This window comes from Antennarius striatus, chromosome 10 (genome assembly GCF_040054535.1).
Source record: "Antennarius striatus isolate MH-2024 chromosome 10, ASM4005453v1, whole genome shotgun sequence".
NCBI lineage: Eukaryota > Metazoa > Chordata > Actinopteri > Lophiiformes > Antennariidae > Antennarius > Antennarius striatus.
In genome coordinates this window covers 15,269,774-15,290,948 of record NC_090785.1, presented here as the reverse complement: position 1 = coordinate 15,290,948, position 21,175 = coordinate 15,269,774, and the positions used below count along the sequence as shown (strand labels likewise).

The 21,175-nt window shown below is 39.5% G+C and overlaps 1 protein-coding gene and 1 pseudogene across 2 annotated transcripts; both read right to left on the bottom strand.

Moving 5' to 3' along the window:
• Nucleotides 1-1,770: 1,770 nt before the first annotated feature.
• Nucleotides 1,771-19,751, bottom strand: LOC137602626 (synaptopodin). 2 transcript variants are annotated; one of them, XM_068325512.1, is made up of 4 exons: nt 19,618-19,751; nt 15,053-16,205; nt 7,470-9,553; nt 1,771-4,686 (listed from the first exon to the last, which is right to left on the bottom strand). In XM_068325512.1, the coding sequence occupies exons 2-4, from the start codon at nt 15,219-15,221 to the stop codon at nt 3,541-3,543; spliced, it is 3,399 nt and encodes a 1,132-aa protein (XP_068181613.1). In that variant the 5' UTR covers nt 15,222-16,205; nt 19,618-19,751; the 3' UTR covers nt 1,771-3,540. The 2 variants fall into 2 exon arrangements, with proteins under 2 accessions (XP_068181613.1, XP_068181614.1); XM_068325513.1 differs by having other exon boundaries at nt 19,719-19,729.
• LOC137603264 (U2 spliceosomal RNA) lies at nt 14,825-14,993 on the bottom strand (annotated as a pseudogene).
• Nucleotides 19,752-21,175: the final 1,424 nt, after the last annotated feature.

Genomic DNA, 21,175 nt, shown 5'->3' with positions numbered 1-21,175 from the left:
TGCTAATTATGCTGAATCCATTAAGGTTAGGTATTTTAATATGACTTAAAACTGTAAATTTATTATGTTTCCCTTAGACCATTTAAAGAAAATTGAATGTAGTAGAATTGCTCAAGGGGTGATGTGGAGACCATATAAAATATGAATACTTATTTATGCACCACCACACAGAATTATTCACCACCCAATTGACTTGAATGAGCAATAATTCAATAATATAGCTCTTGTTTTTGTGCTCTATGCAGTACTGTGATTGATCCCCAATAAATTCTCCTTTACCCCAGCTAAGACACAATGAAAACAGTGTCTCAATGAGCTTTTGAAAAAAATATTTTGCAATTAGTGATACATCTTTGTATAACCTTAATTTCTATTCGTCAAACAGTTCCTTCATATCCTGGGCTTGAGGAAGATCCTACTGTCAAGTTCTTCTAATTTATTGGGTTCCTCTGGGAGAAATTCTCAGTTCTCACTTATTGACTGCATACAGTACATGACTACAAATTCAGACAAAACATATAGATGTATATGTTTACTGATGCTCTGACAATATACAACTCTATGCCCCAGTAAAGCCTGGTACCATCAAAAATGTCCTGAATTACGATCTACTCATCAAATTAAAGATTTGGAATGAAAAATAACTTTATTGGTTCCATTTACTGTAGTTTTCAGTACTAGCAGTTGTCTTATTTAGTCTTGTGGTCTTAATTGATAATGCCTGAAAATATGCTAACTCAATGTTTTCTGTGTGCACCACTGTGTACACACCTGATCTCTGAAACTGAGCAACACATATACAGTATATAGTGGGTACAGGCCCGTAGCACACACACACACACGCACACACACACACACACACACACACGAGGGGTATGTAGGCACTGTAACCATGCAGATGACGGGAAGGTACGGTGGGGGCAGCTCCTTCATAGTGTGCCCCAAATGAGCAGTTTATAACAGGGACAGCGCCTTACTTCGGGGCACCCCAGCAGTACTCAGGAGGTGAACTCGGACCTCTCACTGTCAGTTCAAACTCCGAAATTTTTGTCGAACATGGGTGTTGAGCTGACAACCCTGCAGTCCCCAGTCCAAGGCTTAGTGGACTGAGCTACTGCAGCCCCAGTGATGTGCATTCAAGATTAGGCCATCCAGGTTCACCACTAGTGAATATATTGGTAGAAGGATGCTGAGTTTTGAACTGCCAGGCAGGAGGCCTAGAGGAAGACCAAAGAGGAGGTTTATGGATGTAATGAGGGAGGACATGAAGGTAGTTGGTGTGAGTGAAGAGGAGGCAAAGGACAGGGTTAGATGGAGGCAATTGATTCGCTGTGGCGACCCCTGAAGGGAAAAGCCGAAAGGAAAAGAAGAGAAGGTTCACCAGTAGCAGCCCACCTAAAAACAGAATTTACCAGTGTGTGGCCTCGTGATGGAAGAGATGCTTGTCAGGGCTGTACCCCACCGTTCAATAAATACCGTAAAATATATACAGTAGTTGATTTATCAACCTGTATAAATATGTTGTTATTTCTCTTGTACTGCATATGCACATCACATGACTCACTAGTTCATATAAAATTTTATGATATTAAACAAAATTAAAACGATAGCTCCAGGTTAGACTATGTCCTATTTATTTAATTAAATTTTTAATGTAATTGAATTTAATTTTTAATTTAATTTTATACCATTATATTATACCATTATTCTCAGCTGAGGGTGTGATCAAGTGTAAAAATAAAACAAGAAACAAATATCCTTATTGAAATTGGTTTGTGCTAACTTTTTATTTTGTATTCATGACTTCATACAGTTATGAAATGAGAGAAACACTATCTGTATTAAAAGAATGCAAGCATGCACAAAAACATAACAAAAAATCAATTTGAAAATTCAAAGGTGAAATGAATATTCTCAATATGTGTGGATGTCAGCAGTGTTTGCTTTGACCAGAGGTTACCCAGTTTGAAACCAATCCATGACAGTGATAAACTTAATCCGGCTGAAGGAGCCAGGTCACCATGCAGCAGGTGTCCTTGTCAGTCAAAAGACACATAGAAGTTAATATTTGAGAATGTGCTGATGCTTTTCGTTTGAATGCCACTCAGTGAAGGGATGACTTGTTGTGTTGGCTGGCACAGGACTGAGAAAAATGAAAATGACCTTCAGTGACCCCACAATTGAAAGAGAATGTTTGCTGTGGTCTGAAGGCAATAGTCGGTGACCAACATTATGTTAGTGTGTTGAATTGTGTGATTGAGTGTTTTCTGATTTGTAAACTAGGATATGCATTGGCTGGTCTTTGAGCAAATCAAATATTATCTTAAAAATGACATGGAATAAACAGAAGTGCAATGAAAGTATAAAAATATCACATCAGAAGCTAAAGAGTATGTACATTATGGAGTTACGATATCAAAATACCATTTGTTCCTCCGATACCTTTCTCTCAATCAGTTTCACAACATACAACATTCACTTAAATGCCTTTCCCTATGAAATTTTAGTTGTTCCCTCTCTACTTGTGTCACACGAGCATTTGCTACTCAACCTCAAAGAGACACTGTGCAATAAGAACTGTCAATAATATGAAAAAAGACTGGTATAAAACAGAATGTTCATGATCAGCAAAAGCAAAATAAAAATCTGTGTGTTGGTTTCCTATTGGGCAATCAATAGTCTATTAAATATGGATATCAACAGATATTGGGTATTGAGTGAATTGCCTTTCATCATTCGTTATTAAATGCTGTGAAAACTTTTAAGTCTACTCATAAAGTTTACATTCATTTTAGCAAATGCAGCACAAAAACAACATATTCACACTATGATTATTGCACTGTGATAATTTTGCATAGATTTTCTACTAATTAAACTAAAACAATAAACTGTGGTAACACCTTGGCCATGTGTAATAATGTGAATAACACGTGTTCCTACCAATGGGAACATGCGATGGAAAAGTGATGGAAATTGATTTTAAGCTGTGTAATCAGAATCAGTATTCATCCTATATTTAATCTTTAACACAGTAAGACAGGAGTGTTTTATGTCTGCACAGTCAAATGAGCTTTATATTTACACGTTATTATTCCACACTGCAAAGACTCCAAGTTTGAAGTCTCTTCCCATTTTGACTTGAGTCAGATGAGCAAACATTATGACTCTACAGTAATAATATTTAAAACTAACAGTCTTCTTTAACTGAAACAGTGGCTGTGAAAGTCTGTTTGTTGTGAAGCTGTGAAAAATATTAATTCATTCAAGTGCTTTCAAATCTGTTTGGTTAATTTGACTTTCACGCTTTCTGTTAGATAAGAATCTGACAAGCCACAGCATATGTGTTAGATACAAAGCTTGTTTTCGTCAGTCCATACTCTGAAAGTGAGTCATATCAAAGACTAATAATATCATGATACAACATAGTTACAAAGCAGTACCTTATATAATATTGATATTTTGACATGCCATCAAAAACTCTTTTTGCAATGCCATGAAAATCTATAAAGTGAAATAATGGTTTAATTGCCATTTGCACCCTCACAGGTCAGTAGAGATGGTGCTCCTCTTCACCCTCAGGCTACCCCCCCAGCCACGGGGACAAGTGTTATAGGAGTGGAAACCAGGGGATCGAAGGCCTGAGTCTTCAGACTCAACAGACGCATCAGAGTCAGTGAGGGAACGAGTATTGTATAGCCTCACAGGTGAGCAAATCCTCTGTGTTGGAGTGGGAGGTGGGCTGGTGAAGGAAGGAGACTGGGCCCCCAACACCCGTGACTGTAAAGGGCTGATGGGTGGTTTTTGACAGTCATAGCCATAAAAGGAATGTCCCACAGGTGAGATTGGGAGGCTGTGACTGCTTAGTGCTCCAGGCGACGGGCTGTTTTTACGTTTGGCTGCATTGATGATGTTCTTGGCAAGGAGGCGATGGCTGGCTTTAGAGTCTGCATTATGAATAATGGGAGACATGCAGCGATTGTCTTTTGGTAGAGAAATGGGAGAGGTAGCAGAGGATGTGTGCACAGGCTTGAAGGATAAACTGGTCTGAGAGAGTGCAGGAGACTGGGAACGTGAACCCCAAGGAGGAGAGACTGGAGATGTGAATGTAGATGTTTGGATTGGTCTGGGTATGGAAGCGGTACTACCAGTATCATTGCTTGGAATTGGGGACTGATATCTTGATCCCCAAGGCAGAGCTTGTGGAGATGTGGTTGGAGAAGTTTGGAAAGGTCTGGATGTGTATGTGGCAGTAACAGTGGATGATTGGGTATGCTGGCTTACTAGTGGGGACTGACATCTCAGATTAATCATGGATGTTTGAGAAGGCCTGGGAATGGAGGAGATGCTGGAGGAATGGGTATTCTGGCTCACCATTGGGGAATGACATCTTGAACCCCAGGGAGGAGAACATGCAGAAGTGGCATTTGATGTTTTAATGGATGTAACAGGAGAAAAAGAGATATTCTGAGCTGCCATAGGTGATTGGCATCTTGTAACACTCGGAGAGGACACCGGGGAAATAACCGTGTGACTGGAGACATTGGCCGATGGCTGATTCGTTTGGAGACTAGGAGTCCAGGTTCTACTGGCATGGCCTTCTGGGCTGTTGAAACGTCTGATGAAGCTGGGTGTTCTGGTTAGTGTCGGTGTCTCTCTGGAGGTTTCAAGTGAAGTGTCCCTTGGTTTCTGTTGGACCATGACAAACAATATTTTTTAGACCATTGGGAGCAAAGAAAATATAACACATGCATGGCAAATATCATATTTTTATGATTTTATGGTGTTTAATGAGCTTTGGAATAAATAAATGTAGTTCTAAATTACAGTATATGCATTTAAAATACACACAACAAATCTTGTTCTCCATATAATCCTAACAGACCAATATTTTTGGTGTGAAACTTGATATACCTCAACCATTGAGTCAAAGCTTGACTATGCTAAGTGGATTTGTTTTGATAATACAGTAGCTGCCGCCTGCATTGCCTGTGTTCTCTATGAGCCTCATGACTTTTCAGGTCATCTCTTTTTTCCCCTTCATATGTGTAATTTCCAATAAGCAAAGCCACCAGCACACATCGGTATGATCTTTAATGTCTCTCTCAGGTGGCTGTCATCTGAAATTCCTGAGTGGTCAACCTTTACAGGGATATAAAGTTACTGGACTGAAACAAGAGAAGCGTTACAACTTACGCACATAATTGAAAGTTAAAGTATCTCCACTATTGCAATAACATGAAGATTAACTTAAGTGTTACAGAAAGAACTAATTTGTTTGTATCTTGTGGAGGTAAGTTTTTTTTATATTAATCATACATGTCATATTTGTAAAGTTCACGTCATTTGAGAAACAAACAAGGCCCATGTAATGGGTCGTTCCATTAGTCTGTATGTCTGAGACCCATAAAGACATAAGTAAGAGCAACGGTCAGGCCTTAACATGGATACACATAAGTGAAATTCACTGAAAAGCTTTAATAATTCGTTGTGGATTTAAAATGTCACATATTGTGTACTAAAATAGAAGTGTATTGTGTTGTCTGTGTACATAGCAGTCACAGGCAGGAAAGTGAAACAAAGATATTAAATTTAAGGTTGATAAAAGTAAAGTCAGAAAAAAGAGAAAGAGATACTGGCAGTGTTAACACAGAGCTTTAATGAGAGAAGGAAAGATTCAGTTTAATAGAAACATGAGTCCAACAGACAGTATAGTATTAGGGCAGAAGAGAGCAGTAAAACAAGGTTTATGAAGTAAACCACAGATAAATCCGGTAGTCTAAAGCAACAGTGACTGATGTTGTCCTATATTAAATGCTTCTGGAATTACTGCTTTAACTCTCAAAAAGAAGACATATATAGGTCCATGATGCAAATTAATATGCAGCCTGCAGATCTGAAACATCATAAAATTCAATCACACATCATATATTTAGGTGGAAAATACTGGAAAGCAGAGTAAATTTCCCTGAAGACATTAAGACATAAAAAGAGTTCTCTCACTCTCGTCAGTGAGTAGCATTAAATTTCAAATCATAGATCATGAAACAGATGCCAGACCATCTGCTTAAGTGCTTTGAAGCAGCATCACCCGCATGCTGACAGAACTGGGAGACAAAGTGGGAAAAGAGTGAGGTTGTGTCAAATCATATTTTAAAAACCATTGAAAATTGAAGTTGCTTTGGGTTAAGAAGTTATCTAATTACATGAAGTCACATTTTTATTTAAAATACAGTAATTAATAAACTAATTATGATATTATAAAAATTTAATAGTCAAGATGTTTTCACTTTGACATGTTTGTAAGATACAAACTCTCACTTTTTTGACAAGTATTGCAGCATGGAAACAGTTGCTTTCCGATACATGAGAATAAAACAATTGCATGTGCAAACTATGGCTGTCAGTTTAACGCGTTAATAAGATTAATTAATTACGCTGCAAATTAACGCGCTATAAAAATTAATGTAATTAATCGTGAGTGGTAAGTCAATACGCAAGCATTTTAAATTTGGCCTATTGAGTGACCCATAGGCTGCAGTGACGTCACTTCCTACCTGCGCCACTAGTCAAAAGAGATGGACGCGACACAGGAGAGCGAGGCAAGCCCACTCGGACCTCTGGGTGAAAAGTTTATTTATAAAAGAACAAAGACGGGACTATCAACAAAAATTCAGTGATTTCTACCTTTTTTAAAAGAGAATTTTCATATCACCGAAGCAGCTCCAGCCTAATGTATCATTTAAATGAAAAACATGTCAAAGACACAGAGTTGTCTGTTGTCAGTTCCTGTAACGTTAGCTTACAGTTTTAAAGGAAATGTCTGTTGGCATCTTGCTATTGATGTTGCCTTATTTAGAGGCGTGTTACACTATTCATTTTGAATTGCTGTATTGAGTCAGCTCTAGTATTTATTTTGAACCAGAGTCTGCTTATGTGCCTATTTGAGACTCAGCCTTATTTTATTTCTGAATTTATTTTATTTAACTGTATTTGTATTGCATTTTTGAAAAATGCACCTGACCTAATTGGTTTGCTGATGTTCTTGGCCTTTTTTCTTTTGAATTTCATTTATAAAGCACATTTTATCAATAAAAATGCAGATTTCAAATCTTCTCTTCTTGGTGTTATCTATTGATTAGTCATACACTACAATTTTGTAATGTCCTGGAATTCAAATTCTTTATTTGGGGGCCTTCAGCAGGTATGAGATTAAAATGCAATTAATTAGATTAATTAATTACAAATCCTGTAATTAATTAGATTAATTTTCCTAATCGCCTGACAGCACTAGTGCAAACGTAATCTACTGTTTGACTACTTAGCTAAAAATAAAATTAAACAATATATGAGCTGAAGCGATAAGTGCATTATATTGAATTAAATCCATTAAAATCATGTGTGATGTCCACAAAATAATCTCCTAAATCTAAAGATATTTTCTAAAAATGGTAGTGAGATGGTCTCCACACCTGTGGGGTAATCCCTGCCTTCGTGGCAGAAAATGTAGGTCTTGGTGTCTGGACACCTGAACGTGGAGAAGACACTCGATCTGGAGAAAAAGAGGACATGGAAGAACCAGCTCTTGGCTGAGCAGAGGCTGGACTTGATGCATATTCTTCTCCACCTCTTGTGGGGCTGAGAGGCAGCTGTGGAGACATATGCTGAACACTGAAGTTAGAAGGAGGATTGTTAGGTAAGGAAACCTGTCGAGTGAAAGATTGGGTAGACATCAGGTTCTTGGACTGTGGTGCTCTTCGGGGTAGAGTACTAATGGGGTCCTTGATTGGGTTAAGGATGAAGAGAGAAGAGTTAAGTTGGTAAGGCCTGTGCCTTGACAGATCCATCTCTATCTTGGAGCAACCATTTTCCAATGGAGGTGGCTCTGGAGTTGGCTCTGGTGCTGAAGCTTTTGCCTTTGGTTTTTGCTTGACGGCTTGTTGGGCCTTAAGATTTTGTGAAAGCTGTGCAGTCATCTCAGAGCTTTTGGCCATTGCTTTGACTCTTCCTGGCATGTTTGATGGATACACCCAAGATGGAGGCAGGGACATTGTGGGAGACTGAGACCTAATTTGACCTGTGCTTTGTTTCTCAACAACATATTTTTCCATCCTAGACTGACGCTTGGCAAACAGCTCAGCCCCTTTTCCTGAAACGTTAGTGAGTGTCTGCTCTGGCCTGTGCACTGCCCTTGGTTGAGTCCTAGAGCTCTTGAGGCAGGAAGCCCACTCTGGAGCTCTTGCCTCTTCGACCTTGTCCTCTTCCTTGGCAAGGAAGTTGGAGGCCTCAGCACCCAGTGCCAGCAACTCTTCCTCAGATGCTGGATCAGGTACAGGTCTCTGTCCATGTTTCTTTCGTTCATCTGCCCCCTGCACCAGAGAGAGCAGTTCCGGGTTTGGAGATACCACTGGCTTCTCTTTGAAAGTGAACATTGACTTCTTGTTTGCCCTTCTAGCAGCACCATCCTCAAGTATTCCTGTTTTGATTGGTGTTACCGCTCTCCTTTCTCCAGCAGGTTGTGGAACATAGGTGGAGGGTTTGGGTGATATGGGAGGTCCATAATGTGGCATGGGTGGGTACTGAGATACAGATAGAACAGGGAATTGGGTTGGTGGAGGGGAGAAAGCGGACATGACTGGGGACAGTGAAGGAGGACTGGAGTAGATTTGTGGGGGTTGGTTTGTAAATGATGGTAGAGGAGGTGTGGGATATGATGGAGGTGGAGGAGGAGGTGAAAAGGCCCCTGGTTGCGGAGAGGTGAAGGGAGGGAGAGGTGGTGTGTCATAAGAAGGAGGAGGGGGAATGTCCATAACAGGACTGACTGCCCCTGGAGATGCAACTGTCAGTGGTGACAAAAATGGCCTGGCAGTTCGATTGATGATGGTGTTTGTCTGTTTGGATGTAAGCACAGATGGCCTCTCAGGTCCAGCGGTACTATGGCAGCCATTAAGAAACTTTCCAGGGAGAGTTGGTCTTGTATGGCATCCATTTATCTTTGTCTCCCCAACAGTGTGTTCAATCAGGACCACATCGTTATTATTATTATTTCCAGAGGGAATCTCATACTTGACTTTGTTCTTAAGTTCTTCGTGGATTTCATCTCCTGTTGCTTCCTCTTCTTCCTGCTCTTCCTTGACAGGAAGAAACAGTCTGTCTTGGATAACATGGTCCTCCATGTCTTTTTCTTTGTAGTCGTCTTTACCTGGGTCCTCCATGTTATCACTGACTACATGCACTCGCACAGGGTGTGACAAAAGCGGGTTAGTAGTGTTATTTTTAAAGTTCAGTTTTCTATCCTTTTCCTCATTGCTCTTCTCTGCCCATGTTAGCTTGTTAGCTGAGAGGTTGGTTTTCACATCCTCAGCTCTGCCCTCCTCTGACCCCTCTCCACAACTTTCAAGTGTGAAGGCGTTGACCCTCTGCTTGCGTCGATTGAAGAGCTGCACGCCTCTGGAGTTGGAATTGGAAGGGATAGTAAGCTGCGCAGCTATGATCTGACTCCTGACTCGAGCCTCCTTTAGTTCTTTCTCTGATAAAGTGGCACTCCGGGTCAGATCTAGAGTTAAAAAAAATAAAAAGAGAGAACAGCCTAATAAATGAGAGTTATCTCGGTAATAATAAACAGTTGTAAACTTAGCAATAGGCTACACATACTTTTTAAACTACAATAACTCCCTGAACATAACATTAAAGATCACTACAGTATTTTCATGAACAAATACAGAATCAAAAAGGGCGAACCTTTAACAACTCTGGGATTTAATATCCTCTCTAAAAACCCACATAATTGTTCCAGTACCATATGGTTTTGATAACTTTTTTTTTGGCTGTAGTTTTTGTCCAAACAATTCAACAAGGGAAACAAGGCTTTGCTTTAGTTCATTATAAAGGAGCATGAGACAGAAATGAAGAAAGCATGGCAGAGCAGCATTTCAAATGCACATTTTAATGAGAAAAACAAATAAGCTAAAGTTAATAAAGAGGTTTAGGTCAATGTCTCCTACCGAGACTAAAGAAATAGATGTCAATCATACTGTTACACTTTGGCTGCTTACTCTACAATTGTGAGTGGGGACATGTCTATGTTGAAGTTATCGTTTGTTTTCTGAGCTTAAGAGCTCTGTTTCAGGCAGCAGAGCTATTTCCTCTGCCATCTGCAGTAGTCCCTCCCTGAGCATTCCTCTACCACTGGGAAAACTCCCTGCATGAATTTCCAACATGCCTTTGGTTTCTCTCCCTAGTTAGCCTGTGCAGAACTGCAGCTTAAGCGTTTAGAATCAATGACAACCAAAAATGACATATTGTTACTGCTGTCTATAAACATGCTATACAATCAACTCTTCCCATCTTAAATATAGTGACTACACCCAACATCAAAGTTATTCGCTTCTTTTGGCATAGTAAAAATTTAACACCATAGATTCTGTGATGGACATTGTTAGGGGGAATAACCCATTGTGGTGGCACATGGTTTAACATTCATCTAATTCATGTAAGTTTGACAGATGGAAGATTTTTAACTTCCAGGAGGTTTTCAGACAGTTGGTGGAACCATGACTCTTTCATTTAAGAATGTGATGTATCCCGGAAGTCATATCATTTGAGATAATCATGTGTCAAAAACATTTATTTTCTGTAAATAAGTACTTTCAAAGGGTTTCCCGTGGAGCTCATTCTGTTAGCAGTTTTTCCTGGCACAGAGTAGGCCATAAAGCTACATGATTACTCCCCAATAAACAAATAATATCCATCTGTCATTAATTTTATACATTTAAAGTCTACACTCACCGTAATAGAATTAACTTTTGCAAGGTTTTTGAATTCCTTTTTTATAAACTCATTTGACGTTCAAAAGTGAAGGTTTAGTAACATTTTTACCATATTGCTTTGATAAAGTTGGGACTATAGAGCCTGCAGTTATTTTGGACAGTTGCAAACAATTTACATGAACAAAATATTGGATGATGTCAGTGGGGTTTTTTTCAGCAAGGAAGTATTTCAACATTATCATAAATTATTATAATAAGTTATCGAAACTAAAGGTAACTGGGAAAAAAACAGGATGTGATTAAATAAAATGTTATTACCCACTTTACAAATTTGTGATAACAATATATCAAGGGTGACAACATTATCAGAGGGCCACCATTGGAATCAATCAATTATAAACTGCTGAGAAATAAACAAACCTGTACACAGGTAAAGAGATGTACACATTATTATAGGTACTTACAGAAGATTCAGTAGTTTCTATCAAGCTCTGCAATATGGGTTAGTATTTTAAGACAAAGCTGAGTTGTACCCTTTTAACTAGCTGTGTCTTTTTTTTAAAATAATTCAGACTCCTTTAATGTTTCAGAGGGAGAGCAGTGAGGCTTGAAATGAAGTGTCCTCAATATAAACGTCTTGCCTCCAGGGACAGGGAGACTGGTTATTGAATAACATACAGGTGTAAACCCCATCAGACATTAATATCATGGCGAAAACAGAGAACTGATTTGAAAACAAAATACAACCTTTTAACAGACTGTGGACTTACTATAAATGAATATGTACAGTCGATTTGAACATTGGTTATTACCAAATTAAATATTCCAACCATTTATTTATGGCATAATATTGAGGCCAATAATAACGATGTTAGCTATGAACAACAGGAAAACAGTATGATTTGAGGGGAAAAACCCCTCTTTTAAAATGTACAGCATTATCGCAGGTGTCAAAATTGAGTGACAGATTATACAGCAAGGCTTAAGTTAAATGAACTTCAGTCACAACTTTTTCTTCTTTGAGGAGAAAAGTGCCTTACACATTAACTTAAATGATGTCTTCAGAAACACTACAAAATAGCAAGTGGTATAATAAGACAGACAAGTACAAGCTTTACCTCCATTTTTATTCAAGGCTATAAAACATCCTAATGATGAAGTTAAAGTAAATCATTAGGGATTTAATCTTCCATCTCAGCGTCTAATCCCTTACCTTTCTCATGTCATATTCTGAGCTCCGCTGGTTTGAAGTACTTCCACAAGAGTTTTCAATTTTAACTGCGTCTGATAGTTTTACACCCCCTTTCTGTAGCGAGACACAGGATCAGATTACTTTTTCTGTGCAGTCCAGCACACAGACAGGGAGGGAGGGAGTCTGCTGGAAGCTAGATGACAGACAGCACAGCCTACAGCTCTGTTTCACTTTTGCAAATCTGTGGCACCACCTCTACAGGGTTTCCACTTATTATAAACACAGAGACATGCCTCTGAGGGAAGAGCTCAGGGCTTCTGCTGTGAAAGTATTGATGTTTTCGGCAGCTTGACACGGACTGCACTTTGTTATGTTAGTTCTGGAGTGGTATCCAATCAATGGCCGTCATTGAGTGACTTATCTCTTATGTCCTGTGACGGTGACGAAGTGTCTGACAATTGTTGCAGTCTCTAAAGTGGAAAGAGAGACAAGATAGAACAGATTATCTGTGTATGGATTAAAACGTTGAGACTACAGGGGTCTAGCACCCACCCTCTGTGTCTGGATTTCACCATGAGTGTATTTATTGAGCATGCTCCCCAACCGCCTGCCCTCTCTGAACCCTCTGGGCTCTAAGCTCCAAGGGCAGTGCAGGAATTTCCTGTCTTCCTGCAGAGTCAAAGCTAAGCCCTGGGCAATTATTCAAAAAACTCCACATATCATTGTTCAACCTCTTTTTCCACTTTCTCTACCTCATCCCTCAACCTCTTGGCCCAGGGCAAACAGCAAACTCCTACACAGCAGGAGGATTTAAGTCAGAGGCCAATCCCACATTTGTGTATCATAGGTCAGATTACGTTATTGGATGTTATCTCTCTTTGGGCGATGGCCGTGGGGTGACTGGGATGACAACACCAGCGCTGTGGGTGATGTGAGAAGCACTATGGAAAGACAAGGATTAACAAAGGTCCTGGGATTTTACCCACTGAATGTGACCTAATGTCTCATTTACTCCCATGGGAGAAATAAAAGAACAGCTCAAAAGAGGAAACCAAGCCCTGATGATTGTATTGTTACATTTGTAGAAATGTTGTCAATTAACTGTGCTTTGTGTTGCTTTTGGTTGATCTTTGCTCCATTTGAGAAAACTAATTGGTAAGGAATGAGTGATGGGAAACTATGCTTGACTTAAAATGTCCATAGGTTTATATATGGGACAATTAGAAGAAAAAAAGAAGAAACACACTTTTGTTATCTCCCTGGGGAAATTATTTTTCCGCTTCAGCCTTTTTTTTTTACACACATATGTATATTGTACAGGACCTGAAATACACACACACACACACACACACACACACACACACACACACACACACACACACACACACACACACACACACACACACACACACACACACACACACACAAGGAGCCTGTAGGCATGCAAGCAAATAGTAAGAGATAGAGCATCGGGCAGCTGCTTCATGATGCGCCCTATGAGCAGCTTGTATGGGGATGGTGCTTTGCTCAAGGGTGCCTTGGTAGTGCTCAGAGGGTGAACTCGCACCTCTCTATTACCAGTTTACACTCAAAATTTTTGTCCACATAAGGCTTGAGATGGCTATCTCTGGTCCCTAACCCTAGACCTAGTGGACTGATGACTGATGGTCATTACTGCTCTGTTGTGCTTCCTTACCAAGTAATATCTTGTAGACTATCACACCCCAGGGGTAATTAGCTTCCCAGATGAAATTGTTCAGTCCTGCTCCATGTTGTAATTTAACACCATAATGGTCTGTGTTTTTTTGTGGGTTGTGAATGCCTTTTTTGCATATTTTACATACATCAGTTGTAAAAGTAAATAAAACTTTCAGAAAAAAGTTTCCTAAAAGCATTTGCAACGCATTAGCCCATTATTGTCTGTGTCTGCATTGTCTATTGACTCCCCTTTGACAGAGATGAATGATTACAGTTCTTTCACTTATAGGGCGGCCACTATTTTCATTTTAATCATTTAAATTGTTGGTAGGTGACAGCAGCTCTGTCCACAGGGATTTGACTTGGGCAATGGGGATAGCTGGTACAAAAGCAGTGTGGACCACAGTATGATGTGAGAACTGAACTGATAGATGAAGAATTGGCAGTTCACTGCTGAGGTAACCCCCATTAAGACATTAAACCGCTGACTGCTCCCAGTATGTCACTACGTGGCAGCCTGTCACTCCGCCATCTCTCTCTCCCTGTTGATGGATCAATATAATTGTTCTATTTTTATGGCATGGATTCCAATGATTATCAGAATGCCCGACTTGTACAGGTATACCTCGTCCTACTTCATTTCAAGTTTTGTCATTCTCGATTATACGTCAGTTCTCTAAAAACTACACGTAAAAATAAGTTTACGTCATTTTATTTGACTTATAAATAATAACAATTCTTGTATTTGTTTAGAAACTTAAAAAAGGTATTTATTTTATCATTCATTCATAAACACATTGTCTGCGATGTATGGCAAACATTGCCAAATTGTATTTTTAAATTTTGATATTTTTTTCTGTACTATATTGAAAAACAAATTGTATTTGTTTCTAAGCTTTATAGATTCCTATTAACCATGTATTAATGAACATGCATTCATAAATGAAGTACAGTCCAGAACCAGGAATAATTATTTTCAGTTTAGCCTGGAGTCAAGTTAATTCGACAAACGTCGTTTTTTGACTTACATCATGCTTCCTGAAATCAATTAATGATATAGCATAAGGTATACCTGCATTTGTCTATTCCTCTCTGTTGCAGGCTTTCTATTAAATATTGATTAATAATGGTTAATGATTAATGATTGCAATTCAGGCCACAATGTCATATTAAGGCAACACTCCAACAAACTACTGCAAATACATTTGTAACTATGTCATTGTATAATGAAGCAACTTAGAAATAATACATGTTGTTCTTCTTTTGTTGTTGTTGTTGTTGTTGTTTTTTAAGAACAGATACTACACTTGATCTTAGCCAAAAGGCCAAGAAGCGATGTTGTTCTTCTTGGACTTCCCTAAATAAGACCAGAAATCCCAAATAACTAAAGACTTACTTGTTTTGTGACTCATCTGTTCTTTGTTGTATCCTGTCTTCTCCCATGCTGCATTGCACTCCATCCCAGGTGTTTGCACACTTTGTGTTGCATTGAAAGTTTTCCTCAATCCTCCTGGACTCCAACTCACCCCTCTCCTGAGAGACATATGTCCCTTCTCCATCTCCATCTTTATCCACAGTTGAAAATTCCTCTGCCAGAGCAGAAACAAAACTCCTCAGCAGGGAAATGTGTTTTGTTCTAGTCAGTTCAATAAAACTCACAGTCCATTTGGAAGATGAAAGATTTAGTCCTTGCTGGCAGGCACTGAATGCATTTAGAAATAAAAAACACACATAAAGGAACGAAGAGGGTAGAAGCTCAGCTTTCCAAGTTGCTGCATGTGGTCATGGCTCTCTTTTCAGCAATATTCCCTCAAATATTCTGTAGGCAGCCAGAATTTGACAGCAGAAGTGACATCTTACTTAAGGTCCTTAGAAAGCCTTATTTTAGACCTAGCTGGACCTTCCAATAAAGTCAGCTTCGATGTATGAATATGTTCCTCTGGATGCTCTCCACAGAAGTTGTAGTTTGTTGTGATCTCCTAAAAATCTGGCAAGAAGTGCGGAGAAACAGTCCAGCCCTCTTTATTTGCATCTTTCCACTCCTTTTTTATTTCCCAGATCTTGCTCCCCCTCTTCTACAATTTTGGTCAGTAAAACATGTTTTCAGTCTACATCCCTATCTCCAGCAAACAGATTGTTTTTCTTTGGGAGAAAAGGTTCTGCCCTTTATCTTGGAGATCATAACTCTATGGTGCCAACAGTTTATATGATGGTTTCCTGCTGTGAGGTACATGTGAGGAATAACATTCAATCTGAAAAGGCTGTTCCCGAGACATTCAGAGTTCCAATGTCATTAAGCTTTCTTTGTTCTGAAGGCCTGCTTTATTTCTCATGCATCAAAATCATACCCCACTGCTGACGGGAGGAAAATTATTCTTATTTTTTTTGTGATAGTTTTGATTAATACGTAAAAGGTTTGTCATGAATACAGCAATGCTATAGCTTTCAGCTCCACAATTCAGATTTGAAGTTTGGACTAGGCTGTAGAAATGATGGGTTGCTTTCTTTTATTTAATCCCTATCCATGCCCTTTTTATGTCCAGGTCCACCTGCAAAAACAGAGAAATATGCAGGTTAAAAGGAGTTACAGTTTCATCAATGCTGTCTGCAGTTGTGTCATCTGAATCTGGCAGGAGAAAAACTGGATGCTAAATCTATCAGCATCTTTCAGAAACCAAAGCTTGGCACACAGCTGGTAAAACTACTTAATTTTCCATCATCAGTCTTTATGTAATGGCACGTCTTAAAGCCCATTGCCTTGTACAGGATTTAAAGTGTTACACATAATGGTTTCAAAGAACTAGTCCAAAAGATGTGACCTCTGTAATAACAGGGAATCTGCAGTTTTTCACTAATTGGAATGGTTTTTAGAAAGTGACTTGAGGAACATTTTAATATAGTCTTCTTGGCTGGTTTGCTATGAGACAGCATAAATCTATCTCCTTTTCCATTTCTAAGACAAACAAGAACCAATGCAGTCACGGACTGCAACATCCCGCGACTCCCCTGAATTCAAATGTTTACCCTGACCTACTTGCATAAGTCAAAGATCAAAGCTAGTGCTCTGATCTACTGTCATAGATCAAAGTTCTAGCTTTGATCTATGGTCATACTCACACTGGCCTTCTCCCTCGTCTTTATATCTTATCCGGTTCCGGAGTGTACAAAAGTTGAAATTTGACCTTGACCTAGTTTTCTCGAGGTCAAGGTCATCATCTCATTTTGAGATGATGACCTTGAGATGATGACGTATGAACGAACACACAAATACTGAAAATTACGATAAATCACCGCTTTGAGGCGGGATGTAATAAGGAAGATCAGCCTTTGCTCTTTGAACTCCATTCAAACTATAAAGGTGGCAAGGAAATAAAGTAATGCCTTCATAAAAGTCGGAACATGATAAACTTAGTTTTTCCTCCAAGCAGGGAAGGAAGGTCACAACTTATTAGAGCTGTAATGTTTGGGATCAGTTCTAAACCTGCCAAAAACCGTTATATCTCTACCCCGGGGCCTGAGATGCACAACACAGGGAACTGTGGATTAAAGGCTTTTATGCAGCATGAAGAGACAAAGATCTGAACATCCTACAGTGACATGTGTCACCCCCCACCGCCACTCCTATCTGAAAAAGCATTTCATTAGATCAACAGTATCGTGGCCCCCACTCCCCTAAAAGCTAATAAGCCCCTGGCAATGTTTATTATAAATCAGTGCTTTCACATCTTTTTCCTTGATCGGACTTGTCTGTTCTTGAGGCTGATCATGGTTGTGTTTGTTGTTGCTGAGGTGCAATCCTCAAGAGTGGGTGGGCTGTGCAGGGAACTACACACATTGTCATTTTTAAAGCTTTTCTTGTGAATCCCACAGTCATTGCTAACATTTCCCACATTAATTGCTCCTAGAGGTGTGCATGCACTTATGTGTTTTATGGAGACAGTCTTTGATAATTCATGACAGTCGTAGGAGGACCCTCCATTTGATCCTAAGCAAATAAATTCAAAGAAATCCATTCTTAATCTCATTAGAAAAAAAACAAAAACCCTGCACAATTCAGCCTAGTGTTGTGACCGTGTCTAGAGGGAAAAGATCAAGGCCGGTATTGTTATTGTCAAACTGCTATTGTCAGGACTCTAACAATAGCAGTTTGATTCCCTGATTCACTCTTTTCAGACACTGATGCTTAGTGGCTATATCCTGCTATATTTTCATTATTCAGAATTATAATTGTTGTCCCAAGATCTCATTGTTCCTGACAACACGCTGAGGGTGTACCCAAACACTGCTGCTCCCAACTGATTAATAAATGATTTGATTACAGTATTCAGTCTGGCCTGCAAATTTTCATAAGCTGCCAGACCAGGAACAGATGCTGCATATTCAACTTTGACATGAGAAGTGTTGCAGACTTGAAGCAACTGCGGCTCAAGATTCTTGAAACCCCCATCTGCCACGACCTGTTTTGTGTGTTTTCGGTGGATCCTAGCTTCTTAATATCCACCTCGAATGTAGGATTTCTTCCAAACTAATTTTGATATCCAACCCCCATACCTAAAATCTGATGTAATCTCTGCTTCGCCTCCCACCCTTCAATTACCTTAAAGTTCAAAAAGAATTATACAATGCCCACCTGTTCTGCCCAACTCCCGCCCCTACACATTTTTACTGTGCCTCCCATTGACCTCTATGATTGAGCCAAGGATATCATTTCTGTCTGGCCCATTTAGGCCACTTTAGCGTGTAATCAAAGGGTTCCTGTATACATTACTGACATATGATTGATTCATACCCTGACAACTAATCTATCCCAGAGCTCCCTGTTACACGCCTTGTATAGTCGTGATGAACGTTAGTGATGTTTTTGACAGCTATTTGTATTGAAACCATTCATTTGAGTCTCAGGTTGCTGTAATGGCAAAGACTGCTATCTCTCAGCCTTTGCCATTATACCAAACAGTTTGGCAAGTAAAAATATTTCAATGGTAAAGACCATTTACAAGTGAAAATGAGTTTGCTCGCTCAGACAAAAAAACAATTTAAGAGCCTTCAACAGCACTAGAAAATAATTGTAGGTTGTGCTACAAAGCTAGCATTGCTTGTTCACAATTCCACAGAAGCCTGTGATAGTCAACATGCCTCTACTTGTGCTGGATGATGACTGACATATTAAACATTGCAAGGAACAGATCCAATAACAGTGGCCTTCTTTTTGTTTCTCTCTTCACTTTGAGGACTTGTAAAAGTGCAGTCAAGAATCATTCAGAGGAAAAAACATCTTTGTAGAGTCTGCTACATCTGCAGCTCATCCAGCACAGGTGGAGAACTTCAAGAGGCAAAGATAAATAGATGAAGTAGGTGTGCATGAACGACTGCCAAGAGGGAGGAACCTTCCAAAATAATTAGAGTCATAATTTGACGACTGTTAGACGTGAAAGGGAGAAAGCTTGAGCATTTTTAAAATTGTACATGTGTACATATATCATTAAAAGTTTTAACATTATTTACTATCCTTTAGGGCATTTGTCACAGCAAACGACAGGGCTATTGTTAGTGAATACTTGCACAGTAACATATGGCAGAATAACCCTACATTTGCCCCTGTAAAGCAGTTAATAGGTCTCAACTGTTGTGTGAAGAGGAAGCAATTAATTATATAAGAAAGTCAGTACAGCTCCAGCCAGTCTTTAATTGGATACACCTCCTAATATTACACAGCACAGTCTCTAATCTGGCAACACAGCAGGCTCTCCACAGTGAGGACAATGGGCTCAGATATCAGTGATCACAGTGCTAATGTTGAGAGTCAAACCCCTCTACAAGTCTGCACCGAGGGAAAACCAGCAGGCACAGATGTTTGACATCTACTCAAACTAAGTCTCTAAAATGTTCCCTTTACTTCTCTCCACTCTTTCTCTCCCCGGGTCTTTTGCTCTCTCTCTCCAAACAAAGATAGTGTCTTACCCTAAAAGAAATTGGCATGCGGGTGATAAAGCAGGTAAAAGACAGGATCAATTCCAGGGTTCTGTCCTATTTGGTGAGTGCTGGTTTGGCATGCTGCTCACCTGGGTCTGGCTGTGTGAGCCAGCGAGTGTGTGTACTGCCCCTTTTCAGTTCCTATGGCTCTGAACACACACCTCCCTCTTTTTACCTCTCTCTCTCTGTTTGTCTGTCTCTCTCTCTCTCTCAGTTGAAGTAGACGAAAGATGGGGGTGGAAGGGGGGTCAGTTGGAACACAGAAGGCTCTTTGTCTGGGATCTTTTCATATGGTTTCCTTCAAGCCTGCATACTGAACACATTATGCTATAATATATTTTCATATTCAACACAGAGATGTTGAGGGACCAGTGGGCCCCACTCATTTCTCAACCCGCTCTCTTCCTTCTTCAACTGATTTTCCCCGCCATGCACAAAGTTAACCCAAATAAAGACTGAAAGCAACGCAAAAAAAAAAAGTAGACTATGTTCCTGCTAAACTCACAGATTTCTAATGCACTGTGTCTGTTTTTGGACAATGAAATTTAACACAGAGAGCTATTTCCTCTCCAGACAAGACATGAATAATAAAGACCCCAAAGAGCTTTTTTTCTTTTTACTGCGTGTGCAGATACCTCTGCACCAGAACACGACTTTTGCCCATCAGAGACATGGAAATACAATCCTCACTAATGTCACTTTGCATTTCTAAACTTTGATTCATTCAAAAGTTCCCACAAATACAGTGAGAGGTCAATAACTTCTGGATTTGTGTCTCCAGCTTAGAAATGATTAGATTTACATAACTTGTTCAGAGAAACAACTGCACTTACATTTGATACACGAGAAAGTGCTGCATGCTTGGAGCTATTTCAACAAGAGGACTTCTGGTTTTCTAGATCTACAGCTGAGACTACTTGGTTGATTTGTATGTTGAAAAATGTGTATCTTGAATGGCTGCCAGGCTTTAAGAGTAATATCTTTACTTGTTTTTTGCCACAGGATAAACTAACACACTTGATGGAGTAGTTATCGTGCTTTGAGTTCAACTCTTAAAAACAGCAGAATGCCAGAAGGCAAAACACTACGTATGCAAAAACTTTTTCAGCTTCCGTCCCCTTCATACTGATGGTGTTTGTTGGTGTCTTTGAACTTGGATGGTTATTCAGACTTTTCTTTTCAGCACCTTTCCTGCCTTGATGGATAGTCCTGCCAGGCTACGTATACAATCCATCACCTCCAGGCTACTTAGAGGAACGTCTCAGATCTGTCTCTTCTCTTCCTTCTACACCCCTTTCCCGCTTTTCCCATTTCTCTTCTCAGTGTCCTTTATCATTTTCTTTTCTTTTCTCACATCTTTCCACCCAGATTAATTCTCCCTTGAAATGTCAGTGTTTCTTCTCTCTATGAGTCTAATTCAGGCTACTTTTTCCTGATATTTTGTTTCCATTTTGTGATCTATTCATCACCATTCTTGCATGCTTTCTCCTGTGACCCACCTTCTGCTGACATGTTTAAGAAGTGTAAGACCCCATGTAGCTGGGAA

Excerpts from the sequence above, each read along its gene's own strand:
- LOC137602626 (XM_068325512.1), bottom strand. The coding sequence starts at position 15,221 with ATGGAGATGGAGAAGGGACATATGTCTCTCAGGAGAGGGGTGAGTTGG. Across the intron at positions 9,554-15,052 it reads ACAGATGAGTCACAAAACAA|ATCTGACCCGGAGTGCCACT; the intron begins GTAAGTCTTTAG and ends TTTTAACTCTAG. Across the intron at positions 4,687-7,469 it reads AGGCAGGGATTACCCCACAG|AAACCAAGGGACACTTCACT; the intron begins GTGTGGAGACCA and ends ATGGTCCAACAG.